The 18177-nt window shown below is 39.5% G+C and overlaps 1 protein-coding gene across 5 annotated transcripts in view; it reads right to left on the reverse strand.

The window, feature by feature from the left end:
• CRCP (CGRP receptor component) overlaps window positions 1-18177 on the reverse strand; it is a 95145-nt gene that overhangs the window by 56472 nt on the left and 20496 nt on the right. For 4 of the 5 annotated variants that reach the window (XR_003003193.1, XR_003003192.1, XM_024744227.1 and 1 more), the window contains exons 2-4: window positions 10840-10876; window positions 5687-5785; window positions 3056-3150 (exon numbers count right to left, since the gene is read on the reverse strand). Coding sequence is in view for 3 of the 5 variants with exons in the window: in XM_024744227.1 (XP_024599995.1) it covers window positions 3056-3150; window positions 5687-5785; window positions 10840-10876 (231 nt within the window). In the remaining 2 variants the exon portion in view is untranslated. The remainder of the gene's footprint in view (window positions 1-3055; window positions 3151-5686; window positions 5786-10839; window positions 10877-18177) is intronic. The other variant, XM_024744229.1, reaches the window with a different exon arrangement.

The raw sequence follows: 18177 nt of genomic DNA on the forward strand, positions 1-18177 counted from the left end.
AAAAAATATATATATATATATATATATATCATAATCAAATCTTCAAAGACCAAACATAAAGAAAAGTATTGAAAACAGTCAGAGGAAAATAATACATTACATATTGGCATGACCACAGATTTCTCATCAGAAACCATGGCAATCAGAAGACACTGAACTAACATCTTTAACGTGCTGAAAGAAAAGATCATTCAACCCTGTGAAACTATCCTTCAGGAATGAAAGAAAATAGTAACATTCTCATTTGAAAGAAAACTGTAGCCAGCAGGCCTGTTCTAAAAGAACGATAGAGGAAGTTCTTCAGGCTGAATGATAAAAAGTAAACATGGAACAGGAATGAATGAAGAGCAAAAGAAATAGCAAAATTCTGGGTAAATATAAAAGACTGTTTTTGTCCTCTTATGTTCTTTAAAATGTGTAGAAGTATAGAACATAAGTAATAAAACACTGCTAAACACTATTTTCAACATATATAGATGTAATAAATATGACAACTGTAACAAAAGGGAGAAGATAAAATAAGAAGTGTTGATGAGGATGTGGAGAAATTAGAACCCTTGTGCACTGTTTGTGGGAATGTAAAATGGAGCAGACACTATGGAAAACAGTATGGCAGTTCCTCAAAAATTTTAAGATAGAATTATCATAAGATCCAGCAAACGTGGCTTCTGGGTATATACTCAAAAGAACTGCATGCTGGGTCTCAAAGAGCTATTTGTACATTCATGTTCATAGCAGCATAATTATGTGCAACAGCCGAAAGGTGGAAACAACCCAAGTATACATCAGTTGATAAATGAATAAACAAAATGTCATATATACATGAAATGTAATACTATGCAGACTTCAAAAGGAAGGAAAATCTGACACATACTATAATATCAATGAACCCTGAAGACATAATAAATGAAATAAGCCAGTCACAAAAGAAAAAATACTGTATGATTCTCATATGAGGTACTTAAAGTAGCCAAATTCATGAGACATAAAGCAAACTGGTGGTTACCAGGGCTAGAGGATGCGGAATATGGGGAGTCATTGTTTAATGGGTACAGAGTTTTAGTTTTGCATGACGAAAAACTGTCCTGTGGATGGATGGCAGAGATGCACAACAATTAAATATACCTAATGCCACTGAATCACACACTTAAAAATAGTTAAAATAAAAAGATAACAATATTAAATAATATTTAGACTTTTTTTTTAAGACAAATACTATATGATTCTAATTACATGAGGTATATAGAATAGTCAAATCCACAGAAACAGAGTGGTGGTGTCAGGGGCTGGGGAGAGCAGGAAATGGGGAGTTGTTTAATTGGTATACAGATTGTTTTGTAAGATTTTAAAAGTTCTGGGGACTTCCCTGGTGGCGCAGTGGTGAAGACTCCACTCTCCCAATGCAGGGGGCCCAGGTTCAATCCCTGGTCACGGAACTAGATCCCACGTGTGTGCCGCAGCTAAGAGTTCGCATGCTGCAACTAAGGAGCCTGTGAGCCACAACTAAGGAGCTGGTAAGCCGTAACTAAGGAGCACGCGAGCTGCAACTAAGGAGCCTGCCTGCTGCAACAAAGACCCAGTACAACCAAATAAATTAAAAAAAAAAAATTCTGGGTATTGGTTACACACAATGTGAACACTATACTTAATATAGATGAACTGAAGGCTTAAAAGTGGTTAAGATGAAAAAAAAAAGTGGTTAAGATGGTAGGGCTTCCCTGGTGGCGCAGTGGTTAAGAATCCGCCTGCCAATGCAGGAGACACAGGTTCGAGCCCTCGTCCAGGAAGATCCCACATGCCACAGAGCAACTAAGCCCATGCACCACAACTACTAAGCTTATGCTCTAGAGCCTGCAAGCCACAACTACTGAGCCCATGTGCCACAACTACCGAAGTCCGTGCGCCTAGAGCCTGTGCTCCGCAACAAGAGAAGCCACTACAATGAGAAGCCCGCGCACCGCAACAAAGACCCAACGCAGCCAAAAAAATAAATAAGTTTTAAAAAAAATGGTCAAGATGGTAAATTTTATGTTATGTGTATTTTCTCACAAAAAATAAAACAAACTGTAAACATACACACAAGCACACATATGCACACATTTGAAAGATGTTTGTCTTCAGGGTTCATTTAGAGAAGAGAGGCAAGGGGAGAAGGGCACTTAGTTTACTGATAGTGTATCAACTGTGCGCCTGAACTAACACCAAATGTTTCCTCCAAAATAAAATTATTGATTATTCTCAATGAATGACAAAAGCTTTTTGGATTTATCAGCTCTAGTATCAATTCTAAAGACTAGGGCTAGTTTTCTTCTCATGGAAACTTCTGATCTAATTCTTAATGTTTTTAATTCCTACAAACTTAAATTATTCAAGAAAGTCACCAAGAAAGTAAATGGGCACTAGAAGAGCAGACAGAATATTATCAAGCCATTTTTGCCCCAAACAAACACAAATGTCAAATGACTTAATTCATCAACTTTATAAAAAGCCCTTCAATTTGTGAATCCCGTTTTTCAACCAATTTAGTCTGAATGCTGGGAAGGGGTTATGGGAAGATTTTCGGGAAACATTTTTGAGATTAAAAAGCCCACTACATTCTGTTTCTGGCTCTAGAAGGATCCCAGTGTCTAAGTCTCAGTTATCTCATCTACAGTACCATGACCCTGGGACTTCCCTGGTGGTGCAGTGAGAATCCGCCTGCCAATGCAGGGGACACAGGTTCGATCCCTGATCCAGGAAGATCCCACATGCCACAGAGCAGCTAAGCCCGTGCACCACAACAACTGAGCCTGTGCTCTAGAGCCCGCGAGCCTAGAGCCCATGCTCCACAACAAGAGAAGCCACCACAATGAGAAGCCCGCGCACAGCAACGAAGACCCAAAGCAGCAATCAATCAATCAATCAATTTATACAATACCATGACCCTACGCCCTGTGTACTGATTACAATTCAAAACCCAACCTAATATAAATACACAGTTGCTGAGGATGACTTTTATAAGCTATCATTTTCATTATGTGTCAGTCTTTTCCCACTTAAGATTATTTTTACTTACTTGGTTAACTTGTGGCTTTTCACTGCTGTGAGAAATTCTCTCACAATCTCAGGACTCTGGTGCCTGCATGGTGTTTTTGATATGTATTTTAATGTCTACAAAAAAAAAAAAAAAAAAAGGGAAAGGCAAGCATAAGACAAACAACCCCAAATGACAAAAAGAGAAGCCAATGGCTATAATTTAGTATTCTAAAATTTTGTTTCAAAAATCTTTTGTAAAACAAATGCCTTCAGGAGACTCAATCTTCATATAATAGGAATTCCTCAAAAATAAAACCAGTAGCTAGAACAAAAAGATTACTGAAATTTTAGAATAAAGCTTTTCTGATCTTAAAGAAAAAACTCAGTCTGACAACTGTGTTATCATGTATCAATTTTTTATAGACAGGGAACCCGAAGAATAAAATAAATAGCCTTAAGTCCATATATAAATGACCCAATAAATGGATTAGAAGGAACAACTCTTTCTTACAAAGAATTCTAACAATTAAACATAGAATGAGGGAAATAAATCACCATTGGGCAATCGCACCATAGGAATAATTACTGCAAGAAGGATCCACCAATGAATACTAAAATTAATGGGCAAAAGCTTAAGAAGTAGGATATTTGCATAGTCTCAAAGCAGCTTCCCCAAAATATTTATTAATTACTGTGGTAGTTTTAATGTATGTCCTCAAATTCTTTAATATCCCTCCCTTAAGAGATGAAGCCTATTCCCCTTCCCCTTGTATGTGGGCTGGACTAGGTGACGCTTTGCTAATTAACAGAATATGGAAATGGAAAAACAGTAACTTTACAGTGGAGAAATCAGGCAGACACCACCTTAACCAAGTTATCAAAGTTAACAGCATCAGTAATAAGACACTGATACCATGTACTCTGTTTCACGAAATGAGAAGGGCACATTTATTACCAAAGTAACTTTCCTTAAGGCACCAAAAATTAAAAGCAAGAACTTAAGAATTAATAGAGTGGGGACTTCCCTGGTGGCACAGTAGTTAAGAATCTGCCTGCCAGTGCAGGGGACATGGGTTCCATCCCTGGTCAGGGAAGATCCCACGTGCCACAGAGCAACTAAGCCCGTGGTCCACAACTACTGAGCCTGTGCTCTAGAGCCTGTGCTCCACAACTACTGAAGCTTGCGTGCCTAGAGCCCATGCTCCACAACAGGAGAAGTCACCGCAATGAGAGGCCCATGCACCACAACGAAGAGTAGCCCCCACTCGCTGCAACTAGAGAAAGCCCACGTGCAGCAACAAAGACCCGATGCAGCCAAAAATAAATAATTAAATTTTTAAAAAAATTATTAGAGTGATAGTGAGCATAAACTAATTAACTGTGTAGTTAAGGGTGCTTGATAGTTTGAAATGTATATAAAACTAATTACCAACAATCTTTCTTTGTCTTCTTTGAAAGAGATGAACTATATAATGTGAAAGAACACGAATGAATAAATGAACTGTAGGGTTCTAAACACACAATTAAATGAAAAAAATCAGATGGGAAGGAATGGTGACAAAAGTGTTAAATTCCTTATTTTCCTTAATGATACCTTAATGCAAGTTTAAAAATGTCTTTGAAAAGAAAAATTAAAAGAGTTAAATCCAAACCTCTTTAAAGACAAAATCAAAATTGAAAGCAAATAACAAGAAAAAACAAAATGACAGATATAAAAATCAAACATCATATAACAAATACAACAGCTTAAGCATAAGATTGGGAGAGAATGCAACAAACTATCAACTAGATATTAAGATTATGAATTACTTTTGATTTCTTCTTTATGCTTTTTTGTACTTTCTAAGTTTTCTACCATAAAAAGTATCACTTTCTCTGTAATAAAGAATTTGGCTTCGCTAAAACAGAGAGTCTGGACTTTGCCCTCAGCTTTTGGGAGGTAATCTCCATACTGCTGGAACATTATATCTAATAGGAGTATCTTTGTCTGGGGGCCTTATGTCCTACTGGATGGTCTTAACAATGAGACTTAGAGCAGGGGCTTTGGGTCATACAGTATCAGTAGACCTGGAGGCTAACATGAACTACACAGGCAATCAATCATTCAATCATGCCTAGGTAATGGAGCCCCAATAAAAACTCTGGACACCAAAGCTTGGCTGAGCTTCCTTGGCTGGCAATATTCTGTGTGTATTAACACACACTGATTTCAAGAGAAATGTGCTCTAACTCCACATTAGAGAACAGTGGAAGCTCTGCATTTGCTATTTCTCCTGGCACCTGCCCCATTTGCTTCTTCCCTTGGCCAAATTTAATCTGTATCTTTTCCTTGTAATAACCTGTACCAGTGAACATAATAGCTTTTAGCAAGTTCCGTGAGTACTTCCACTGAATTATTGAACCTGAGGGTGGCCGTGGGGCTCCCCAACTTGCAATTGGTATTAGAAGTGATGGCAGACTTTTATTTATTCCCTCCTCTGACTTTGCAATTGGTTAACACTCGCAATTGGCCAAACTCTTTCCACTTCTATAAACAGGATAAAAACTGGGTTACAGTAAACCTACTCAAATCAGATAATAGGTAGTCATGATTCAGTGGCCAGTCATCAGCAAGATAAACCAACCCCCTTCAATGGCAGTTGGGGTAGACCTTCCAAAAACACAGGCTTACTTCATACGTGATAGTATTCAAGTTCTGTTGCCCAGAACTGTGTTTATTCTTTCCACTTTCTTTACGCTGCTCTTTCATATCAGTTAGTAACTGGAACACCTAGGAAGAGATATACAAAAGATTTCCATAAATAAATTTGAGAAATGTATCTATTCCAAGGTCAATGATTTTAAAGGATAAAGAGAATAATATCTCTTTTCTTCTCATAAACCCTCCCCCAAACTCTTGCATTAGAGCAAATAAGTCCAAGAAGCATGTGACTTTTTAAAAATGCTCTTGGGCTTCCCAGGTGGCACAGTGGTTAAGAATCTGCCTGCCAATTCAGGGGACACAGGTTCGAGCCCTGGTCCGGGAAGATCCCACATGCCATGGAGCAACTAAGCCTGTGCGCCACAACTACTGAGCCCACGTGCCACACCTACTGAAGCCCATGTGCCTAGAGTCTGTGCTCCGCAACAAGAGAAGCCACCACAATGAGAAGCCAGTGTACCGCAATGAAGAGTAGCTCCCACTCACCACAACTAGAGAAAGCCTGCACACAGCAAGCAACAAAGATCCAATGCAGCCCAAATAAATTAATTAATTAAAATAAAATTAAAAAAAAAAATAAAAATGCTCTTTTATCTAAGTCAAATACTGCAAATTCATTTGTTTACATAAACTATTTCAAGTGTTTCCTACCAATACACACCATATAACTGATCTCCTTAGCTCTCAAAAATAATATTCTGAGTATTTGAAAGTAAATTTTCCTATAATATGATCATCTCAATAGATGCAGAAAAAGCAATTGACAAAATTCAACATCTATGATCAAAACTCTAAACAAAGTGGGTACAGAGGAAACATACCTCAACATAACAAAGGCCATACATGATAAGCCCAGAGCTAACATCATACTCCACAGTGAAAAAGTAAAAGCTTCTCTAAGATCAGGAATAAGACAACGGTGCCCACTCTTGCCTCTTTTATTCAACATAGTATTGGAAGTCCTAGCCAGGGCAATTAGGCAAGAAAAGGAATAAAATTTAGCCATCCAAATGGGAAAGGAAAAAGTAAAACTGTCACTATTTGCAGATGACATGGTATTACTTATAGAAATCCCTGAAGACTCCACCAAAAAACTGTTAGAATAAATGAATTCAGTAAAGTTGCAGGATACAAAATCAACATACAGGAATCTGTTATGTTTCTATACACTAATAACAAACTATTAAAAGAGAAATTAAGAAAACAATCCTATTTATTATAATTGCAACAAAAAAGATAAAATTAGGAATAAATTTAACCAAGGAGGCAAAAGACCTGTACAGTGAAAACTATACGACACTGATGAAAGAAACTGAAGAAGACACACATAAATGTTCATGCATTGGAAGAATTAATATTGCTAAAATGTCCATACTACCCAAAGCAAACTACAGGTTCAATGCAATTCTCATCAAAATTCCAACTGCATATTTCACAGAAATAGAACAATCCCAAAATTTGTATGGAATCACAAAAGATCCAGAATAGTCAAAGCAATCTTGAGAAAGAAGAACAAAGTTGGAGGCATCACACTCCCTGGTTTCAAACTACATTACAAAGCTATAGTAATCAAAACAGTATGGTATTGGCCTAAAACAGATGCAGAGATCAATGGAACACAATAGAGAGCCCAGATATAAATCCACACACATATGGTCAATTAATTTATGATAAAGGAGCCAAGAATACACAATGGGAAAGAACAGTCTCCTCAATAAATGGTGTTGGGAAAACTGGACAGCCACATGCAAAAGAATGAAACTAGACCACTATATACACCATACACAAAAATTAGCTCAAAATGGATTAAAGACTTGATGATGTAAGACCTGAAACCATAAAATTCCTAGAAGAAAACACAGGCAGTAAGCTCCTTGACATTGGTCTTGGCAATGACTTTTTGGATTTAGCACCAAAAGCTAAGACAACAAAGGCAAAAATAAACAAGTGGGACTACATCAAACTAAAAAGCTGCTGTGCAGCAAAGAAAATCATCAACAAAATGCAACCTACTGAATGGGAGAAAATATCTGCAAATCATGTAGCTGATAAGGGGTTAATATCCAAAATATATAAATTCATACAACTACAGAGCAAAACAAACAAACAATCTATTTTAAAAATGGGCATTTTTCCAAAGAATACATACAGATGGCCAACAGGTACATAAAAGATGCTCAACATCACTAATCATCAGGGAAATGCAAATAAAAACCACAATGAGATCATCACCTCACACCTGTTAGAATGGCTATTATTAAAAAGTCAAGAAATAAATATTGAGGAGGATGTGGAGAAAAGGAAACCACTGTGTACTATAGGTGGGAATGTTAATTGGTGCAGCCACTATGGAAAACAGTATGAAGGATCATCAAAAAATTGAAAATAGAAGTACGATATGATTCAGGCATTCCACTTCTGGGTAACTATCCAAAGAAAACAAAAATAGTAATCTGAAAGGATATATGCACCCCCATGTTCACTGCAGCATTATTTACAATAGTCAAGGTAAGGAAATAAACTAAAGTGTCCATTTACAGATGAATGGATAAAGAAATTGTGGCATATATATACAAAGGAATATTATTCAGCCATAAAAAAGAATGAAATCTTGCCATCTGTGACAACGTGAATGGAACTTGAGGGCATTATGCTAAGTGAAAGAAGTCAGAGAAAGACAAATACTGTATGGTATCACTTATACGTGGAATCTAAAAAAGAAAAGGAAAAAAAAAAGGGACTTCCCTGGCAGTCCAGTGGTTAAGACTCCATGCTTCTACTGTAGGGGGCGTGGGTTCGATCCCCGGTCAGGGAGCTAAGTCCCCGCATGCCATGCAGCATGGCCAAAAATTAAAACAAAAACAAAAACAAAACCGAAACCAGAAACCAAGCTCATAGATACAGAGAACAAACGGTTGCCAGAGACAGCGGGGGGAGTAAGCAAACTGGATGAAGGTGGTCAGAAGTTACAAACTTCCAGTTATAAACTAAGTAAGTCATGGGGATATAATGTACAGCATGGCAACATCAGTTAATAATACTGTATTGCATATTTGAAAGTTGCTAAAAGAGGAAATCTTAAAAAGTTCTCAACACAAGAAGAAAAGAATTATGTAACTATGTATGGTGAGTGATGTTAAGTAGACTTATTGTGGTAATCATTTTGCAATATATACAAATATCGAAACATTATGTTGTATGCTTGAAACTAATATAATGTATGCTGACTGTACCAGAATTTTAAAAAATTTTCCTAAAATATATATATATAGTTTTTTTTAAAGATCTTGCTTCTCGGGCTTCGCTGGTGGAGCACTGTAAGAATCCGCCTGCCACTGTAGGGGACACGGGTTCGAGCCCTGGCCCGGGAAGATCCCACATGTCGCGGAGCAACTAAGCCCGGGCATCACAACTACTGAGCCTGCGCTCTAGAGCCCACGAGCCAGTACTACTGAGCCCATGTGCCACAACTACTGAAACCTGAGTGCCTAGAGCTTGTGCTCCACAACAAGAGAAGCCACTGCAGTAAGAAGCCCACGCACTGCAACAAAGAGTAGCCCCCGCTTACTGCAACTAGAGAAAGCCCGTGTGCAGCAATGAAGACCCAATGCAGCCAAAAATAAATAAATTAATCAATCATTTTTTAAAAAGATCTTGCTTCTCTAACATGAAAATCTATTTTATTTCTGGAAAAGAAAAATTATGAAGCAAGCGATAAAAGTAGTTTACAAAAAAAAAAAAGAAAGAAAAAAAGCTATATAACTTTAGAAGTAAATTTTCTCCACAAGGTAGAAACACATGTGTATTAGTGCTAAGAAGGGTCAGGGGAGGAAATCTCTCTCCTGCTTTAGAGATTATACCAGAGAACTGAGAGAAGCATAGGATCATAAACACAGTAACGACTAGATAAAACGCAACCCATCCTCTGCCTGTCATTCCTTTCAGAAATAGGGGCATGAGACCCAATTAATGCAATGTTTCCCCAATGGATAAAACACTACACACCTTGTCCAGAGTCTAAGCTGGAGAAGGAGGTTCCTAAAAGCCAACGGCTTGGGGCTTCCCTGGTGGCGCAGTGGTTGAGAGTCCGCCTGCCAATGCAGGGGACACGGGTTCCTGCCCCCGTCCGGGAAGATCCCACATGCCGCGGAGCGGCTGGGCCCGTGAGCCATGGCCACTGAGCCTCCGCGTCCGGAGCCTGTGCTCCTCAACGGGAGAGGTCACAACAGTGAGAGGCCCGCATACCACACACACACACACACACAAAAAAGCCAAGGGCTTGACCAACAACCATTTCCTTCCTATTATGAGCAGCAACCATTTAAGATGAACCTTTAGGAAGAAAAGAATATGGCCCACTGTGTTAAATCTACTACCTTCTACATATATCACAAAATGGAGACTCAAATCTCCTATAAGTCTTCCTGAGTTTAGACTCTGGCATAAGAAAAATGGACAGTGAATATATGAATGGTTTTTTCTATACCTGGAGTCAACCTATCAGATAGTTTTGCTAGTACCAAACAACACCCAGGCAAAATAGAAGGTAGGCAAAAATAATGTTCTCTCCTCCCTTTCACCAACTTCTTTCCTTTCTTTCCCCAGCAACCCAATCCTCAAGCCCCCAAATTCCAAACCTGTTACTTCCTACTAAATTATTCGTAATGGTGAGTCACTAAACTCTCACTTCCAAAATGAAGGTGTTAATACTTATGAGACTATTATGAGGATCAAAATAATAACTTATAAAAGCATTTTACAGCTAAAGAGTGGTAATTAGGAAAAGGCGTTAAGCATTTTAATGGAAAACTTCTGCAAACAGAAACAGTTCCAAAACTGATGTTTCCATCACAGGAAGGCATCCCAAATGAAGATCTAAAATCTTTGGGATTTGGAGAAGGTTGTCCACAGTAAACTAAAGGCTTCCCAGCTTCCCTGAATTACTGTATATAATTTACCAAGCTAAGACTATTCCAAGGTCCACCAGATGGTGCCATCTCTCCTATTTTAAAGTGGCAAATCTAAATGAATTCAGTCATTTCTAACCAAAACTAACTGAATAATCTTCAGAAGCAAAGGGCAAACGATCAGAGAGGAAAACACAATAGTCCAAAGCTATTTACCTCATAGTTACTGAGCAGCGCAGCGCTGGCATCCTTCCTGCAAAATAAAGTAAATTATCATCAGTCTGGGCTCACATCCCTCTGTGGGAATTAAATATCTACAAAATAATCCCTCTGTCAAGATTCAGTAGCACAGTTCAGAAATTTGGGGACTACAACCTAAAATTGAGAAATGTCCTAAGTCTTACTGGTTTAGCTGGCGATGGACAAATTCAGAGCAAATTCTCCTTTTAACAGCCACAGTATATCACACATCCAACACCAAGTAGGCGATTAAAATACTATACTTATCCCTGGTCCAAGCAGGCAAAAGTTGAGAAGTCAGATATCTAGGGGAAGTTAGTTACAGGAAGAACACGGGGCCAAAACCACAGGAGTAGGGGGATGTCAATAAACAGAGGGTGCTAGAATTAACTGGAGAAACAGAGTGCCACCTCATCCCACAGCCATGTCCTCTCTACAGTACCATCTGCCTTCCATCAGCTATTGACATTTTGGGCAGCCAAGTCCTCCTGTTGAATCACCAGAAATGGGATCCTTAACACTAACATCACTACTGGAAATTCCAGCAACATCTGGAATCCTGCCAGATACCCACAAAACTCCCAAGGTGTTCATCTTTTCTATCAACTCAACCACTAGAGTTCAGGTGTTGAGCACTGGCAATGGTCAATCAAGGCAAAACGTCACCTTTCATGTATGAATGAGCACAGCAATGTGACGTGTATTAAATTACAACTGATCCATTCTACAGTATCACGTCAGAAAGCACTTATTGTTTTTAACAGTCTGGAGGCAGTATAGTATAATAATTAAGAACACAGTTTTGACCTACTGTATAGTGTACAGCACAGGGAACTACAGTCAATATCTTGTAATAATCTATAATGGAAAAGAACCTGAAAAAGAATACATATATACATAATATATATATATGTATAGCTGAATCACTTTGCTGTATACCTGAAACACTGTAAATCAACTATACTTCAATTTTAAAAGAATACAGTTTTGAAATCAGACAAATCTAGGTTCATATTCCAGCTCCGCCACTTACAAGGTATGTGAGTTTCAGTGAGTTAATTAACCCCCGTTAAGCATCCCCATATAAAACAAAAAATGCAGATAACTAGTACCTAGAAATGTAGCCTGGATTCTAAACCCAGCTCCACCAACCAGTAGCTATATGAATTTGGGCAAGTTATTTAACCTCTCTATGCTTAAATTTCCTCATCTATAAAATGGCAACTGTAGTATCAACCTTGTAACATTGTTACAGGATTGAGTTGAAACATGTAAAGTACCTGGAACACAGTATGTGCTCAATAAATACCATCTATTGTCACTACTGCCTGGGCTACCACCACCACAACCACTGCTTCTTCCTAATTCATAAAGCCGTTCTGAGGATGAAAGGAAAACAAATTTTAAAAGTGTAACACAGTTCTTGGTACTTATTAGGTTCTCCTAAACGAAGGCTATTACTGTTAAAAGATATCACCTCACTTAAATTCTCATTAAAAACCCTGTGATGTAGGAGCTATTATGATTCCTTCTTCATAGATGATGACACTGAGGCTCAGAGATTTAAAAACTTGCTCAAGGGCACACAGTAGAAAGCCTAACTGAAGTGGACAATAACTATGGGATTGTGAAAAATAAAACAGGATTGAACAAATGGAAACCAGTAATGCAGAATCCTAAAACTTCAGGAAGGAGTATGGACTTGACATAATGTACAACAAAGATTACTGTTTGTTCTTAAACTAGGAATGGGGCTATATGATGAAATTGAGGACACAAAATTTCAAAAACATGAGCCAAATAGATGGGTGGTTTCCCCAGTCAATAAATAAAGCAAAACAAGCAGGTGGTTAACGCAGGCTTCAACCTAGGCCTTAGGTCATCAGCACAGTAATGTCAGCACTTAATCAAATCAGCACATGAAGCTTACCAAATGCTACTGGTCATTCAACAAATAGCCAGGATTTCACAAAAGTGCTGTTTTGCCCAAATGACCACAATGGAACTCAGGTCACAAAGAACACCATACTTAAAAGGAACCTAGGAGACTTCCCTGGTGTCACAGTGGTTAAGAATCTGCCTGCCAATTCAGGGGACACGGGTTCGAGCCCTGGTCTGGGAAGATCCCACATGCCGCAGAGCAACTAAGCCTGTGCACCACAACTACTGAGCCTGCGTTCTACGGCCGGTGAGCCACAACTACTGAGCCAGAGTGCCACAACTACTGAAGGCTGCGCATCTAGAGCCCGTGCTCCGCAACAAGGGAAGCCACCGCAATGAGAAGCCCACGCACTGCAATAAAGAGTAGCCACCGGGCTTCCCTGGTGGCGCACTGGTTGAGAGTCCGCCTGCCGATGCAGGGGACACGGGTTTGTGCCCCGGTCCGGGGGGATCCCACATGCCGCGGAGCGGCTGGGCCCGTGAGCCATGGCCGCTGAGCCTGTGCGTCCGGAGCCTGTGCTCTGCAACGGGAGAGGCCACAGCAGTGAGAGGCCCGCGTACCGCAAAAAAAAAAAAGAGTAGCCACCACTCGCCAAAACTAGAGAAAGCCTGCGTGTAGCAACAAAGACCCAACGCAGTCAGAAATAAATAAATTAAAATTTTTAAATAAATAAATAAATAAATGGAACCTAACACAGGAAGGATAACGCGTAATTAGAGTATGTGATATGGCTCATTTAAAGCTGAAAATGACAGGACTTCCCTGGTGGCACAGTGGTTAAGCATCCGCCTGCCAATGCAGGGGACACAGGTTCAAGCCCTGGTCCAGGAAGATCCCACATGCCACAGAGCAACTAAGCCCGTGCGCCACAACTACTGAAGCCCGCAAACCTAGAGGCCGTGCTCCACAACAAGAGAAGCCACCACAATGAGAAGCTAATGCACTGCAACAAAGAGTAGCCCCCACTCGCCTCAACTACAGAAAACCTGCGCACAGCAATGAAGCCCCAACACAGCCATAAATAAATAAAATTGAAAATGACAAATCAAACCACATGTCATCTTTGCCTACTTAATCAGGAAGTCACCCCACAAGGCCTCCTCCTGTCTTTGCTTGAAACTGAATTACAACTCCCTTCATGCCCTAACATTCAGGGGAACTAAAACATCCCTTCCTGGAACAGGGTGAGAAAAATTACATGTTATTTTTCCTCAAGGCCAGTGGATCCATCCCAGGTGCCACAGTGACAACTTCATTTCCAAATCACAGCCCCCCTCTGTCATGTGCATTATTCCATGCCCTGGGAAATCTGTCCTTGTCTCTTCCAAATTACTGCCCCACTGCCCAAGTCAATATTGTTAATTGCAAGAATCCAAAGAACATCTTCTGCCTTTTCTAGAGCCAATATACAAAGAAGGAGAGGAATCTCTCTTTCATGTATATTTTCATGAACCTGTGTTTTGGAGCCAGGAGAACAATGGATGTTTAAAAAGTACAGCGTCTTGCATTCTGGTGGGCAGAAGCTGATTTATTCATTGATTCTTTTATTAGGAAGATAAATAATTTTTTTACCCAGCTAAATACTAATGGAGTAAATGCCAAAATATGCTAGGCATTCCTTTATTCAGTTAAATGTCAACAAGTATAGTATCTGCCTTTCATTGAGTCCTAAATGAACTGTGTGTATTGGGAAATTTTTTTTGAAGGCAGTTTTTATCCTGAAGAACTTACTGTAACCACCACGAAGTGGCAGGTTGTTGAGAACAGGATATGGTGAGATTTGACAGACATCAACTTAATCAAGTTATCCAATTTAACAGCAAGTTATCCAATTTAACAGCAAGTTATCCAATTTAACAGCATTTAATGATGAGGTGATGCACTGAGAAGGAAACATCCCTTATAGCAATCCTGTCAGAAAATGTAGTTATGAGAATATAATCAGACAAACCCAACCTAAGAAACCTTCTTCAAATCAACTGGCCTAGATTCTTCAAATATCACTATCATTTGTCACGATGTCAATATCACAAAAAGAGGCTAAGAAACTGTTCTCAGAGTAAAGGAGATTAAAGAACCTTGATAACTAAATGCAATGTGTGATTCTTGATTGGATCCTGAATCAATTTTTTTAAAAAATCCAGATAAAACATTATTAGGACAATTGGAGAAATTTTAATATAGGTTGCATTTTAATAATAGTGGTAATATCAGCACTAAATTCCCTGGGTGTGATGGTGGTATTGCAGTTACACAGGAGAATGTCTTTTTAAGACTGATAAAATGACATCTCTACAACTCTGAACTGGTTCAGTAAAGAGTGTGTGTGGAGAGAGAATGTAGGCATGTGTAACAAAGAGAAGGCAGATATATCAAAAATGTTAACAAATGGTGACTCCAGGTAAAGATATAAAGGAACTTGAGATGCTCTTTTTGCAACTGTTCCATGGGTTTGAAATTTTTCAAGGTAAAAAGTTGAGAAAAATGGAGAAGTAAAACTAAAGAATTCCATGAAGTTAAAAAAAAAATACATTAGTATAACTTGTAATTGAGGACATTCTCCTCCAATGTTTACTTCATACTCTCCTGTAGGACTTAGAATGGTACTGATTTTACTTACAGATGTTTAAAGCAAATATTCCAAGTGAATTTTAAAGACTGTCTGAATCTATACTTACAGGAAGGCAGTCACTTAATTTCCTTAAGTCATGAATTAGCTGACTGAAGCTGACGTACTATTTGAAATTTAACCTGTAAAATCTGCTTAACTTGCTGAGTCAATTTAATGGACACAAACAACTACTTCAGAAAATCAAATTCTGAATAAACAGAACAAAATGATCTACTGACAGACTTTCCTTAGAGACTCACACATGCACAAAAATGTCCAAGCAAACAGTGCCTATTAACTGCCACACAGTTAACTCTTACGAACACAATGACAAACAGAATTGCTCAAATTCTCCTATGTTTAACCTATGTTACTGACTCAAGTCCTGTCCTGAAAAGTTAAACTCTGGTCCAAGAAAACTGAGCAGCCTTCAAAGTCAATGAACAATTTAAACTGTAGCATTCACTTGGGAGCTAGCAAATTATCCTCTTTCCAGTCCTGTTACTGAATTGCTATAAGACCTATTAGCTAACTTCTCTAAACCTCAGTATTTCCAGCTGTAAAAAGAAGGAAATTCTGACACTATCTCAAAAAGATGATGTGGAAGAAACTCCATTTTCCGTAACTATGTATACTAAGTTCAAGAATAAAAGGATGAACACAAAATTTTCCAGGCATATAAATAGTCCCGAGGCATTAGAGAAAGTTAGCCAAACAGCAAATACCTTAGTATACAAATACTTAATTTTGCTATGAATATTTTATATCCTTTTATCCGATGTGATGGTCAAAAAGTTTTTATTTTTAGGGCTTCCCTGGTGGCGCAGTGGTTGAGAGTCCCCCTGCCGATGCAGCGGACGTGGGTTCGTGCCCCAGTCCAGGAGGATCCCACATGCTGCAGAGCGGCTGGGCCCGTGAGCCACGGCCTCTGAGCCTGCGCGTCCGGAGCCTGTGCCCCGCAACGGGAGAGGCCACAGCAGTGAGAGGCCCGCGTACCGCAAAAAAAAAAAAAAGTTTTTATTTTTAAAGTCTATCGTTCAACCAAATAAAGCATAAATATTCCTTACCTTTAAAAAACTTCTAGTGTGTATCTATCTATATGTATCCCTCACGCAGTAGGTAATTACTCAGTGATTGAAGAAAAAAAAGTAGTAAAAACTCAGGGGAGTTTTCCATCCATGCCTCCTCACTGCAGGTCCTAGGAATGCCTAACAGAGGTACAATGTGTTTGCCCTCTCAGAGACCTAGGGGTCTCCTGAAGATCCTAAGGACCACACTCCCAGAGGTCACACCTCATGCTGGAGGCCAGGCAAGAACTAGAATTAGGCCTCCAGGGACTTCCCTGGCAGTCCAGCGGTTAGGCCTCCGCCCTTCTGAGGCAGGGAGCACGGGTTCGATCCCTGGTCGGGGAACTAAGATCCCACATGCCGCATGCTGGGGCCAAAAAACACAGAATTAGGCCTCCAGACAGTCTCATTCCAGGGGCCCCTCTACCCCCAAACCACATGCCTACCTCAGAAAACCTCATTTTCCCACAAACTGCTAGCCACAAAATTCTTGATGAGTCACTGACTCCTTGGGAGAAGTTGACAGGTTACTATATAGGAGAAAAAACTCTTGATTGAAACCATTTCACTTAGGAAAATCAGAAAATCTATATGCTCAGCAATCAGGAAACTAGCTAAATAATTTATATTAATTTTTATTAATTTAATTTATTAAGTTAATGAAGTATCGTTATATTACTTCACTCCACAAGTACAGTCAGCCCTCTGTGTCTGTGGATGTGAAACCCACGACTGGGGGTTTAAACCAGCAAATACAGAAGGCCGACTGTGTGTGCCAAAGGGCTACTGTGTGCCAGGATGCGCTGCTAAGCACTAGGGGAACAGACACTGGTCCCTGCCTTCGTGATACTTACACTCTCAAGAGGGAGACAATACACTAGACGTGTAAGCATACGTCTATTATCAGAACTTGTAATTATTTAAGGGAAAAGTAAACAAAGGTTCTATGAGAGACAAAAAGCAGGACTTATTTTGGATTTACCAAAGAGGAAAAACAACATTGAAAAAGGACACTCAACCTGAGCTGTCAAAAAGATAAGAAGTGGGCAGGACAGGGGGAAAGGTCTACCAGGTAGAGGGAACAGCAATGCAAGGGCTTGGAGAGTTACTGAAATTACTTGACTGCCTGTGGAAAGTGTGTCTCTTTCCGGGAGGGGACAGTGGGGAGAGACAAGGTTGGTGAGTGAGTGAGGTTACATAGGGTCTTGTAGTCCTACTAAGAAATGCAGATATCCTCTAAGCACACAGAAAAGCAATGAAGGGCTTTTACACAGGGGGTGATTTGATCCAATTAATATTTTAATTCACTTTGGCTGCTGTGTGGAAAACAGAATGGAGGGGGCGGGGCAAGAGTGGAAACCAAAGGCTATTGCTTAATCTGGACCAGAGACGATGAACTACAAAATTAGCAGTGGGGATGGTGCTGCATTCAAAATACATTCTGAACGTGGAGATGACAGGACTGGCTGATGGACTTGATTTAGCGGTGAGGAAAGAGGGCTAGATTTCTGGTTTAAGCAACTGGATGGATAGGAGAAATGGGCTAGAAATATATTCTGGGGAATCATTTGCATACAGATAGGTAAAATGACCAAGGGAATGTGGAGAGAAAGGGTCCCAGGACTGAGCCCTAAAATACTTCAACATTTAGAAGCCCAAGCAAGGAAGGAAGGTGGGGCTAGGAAAGAAGACTG

This window comes from Neophocaena asiaeorientalis, unplaced genomic scaffold, assembly GCF_003031525.2.
Source record: "Neophocaena asiaeorientalis asiaeorientalis breed wild unplaced genomic scaffold, Neophocaena_asiaeorientalis_V1.1 scaffold91, whole genome shotgun sequence".
NCBI classification, from domain to species: Eukaryota; Metazoa; Chordata; class Mammalia; order Artiodactyla; family Phocoenidae; genus Neophocaena; species Neophocaena asiaeorientalis.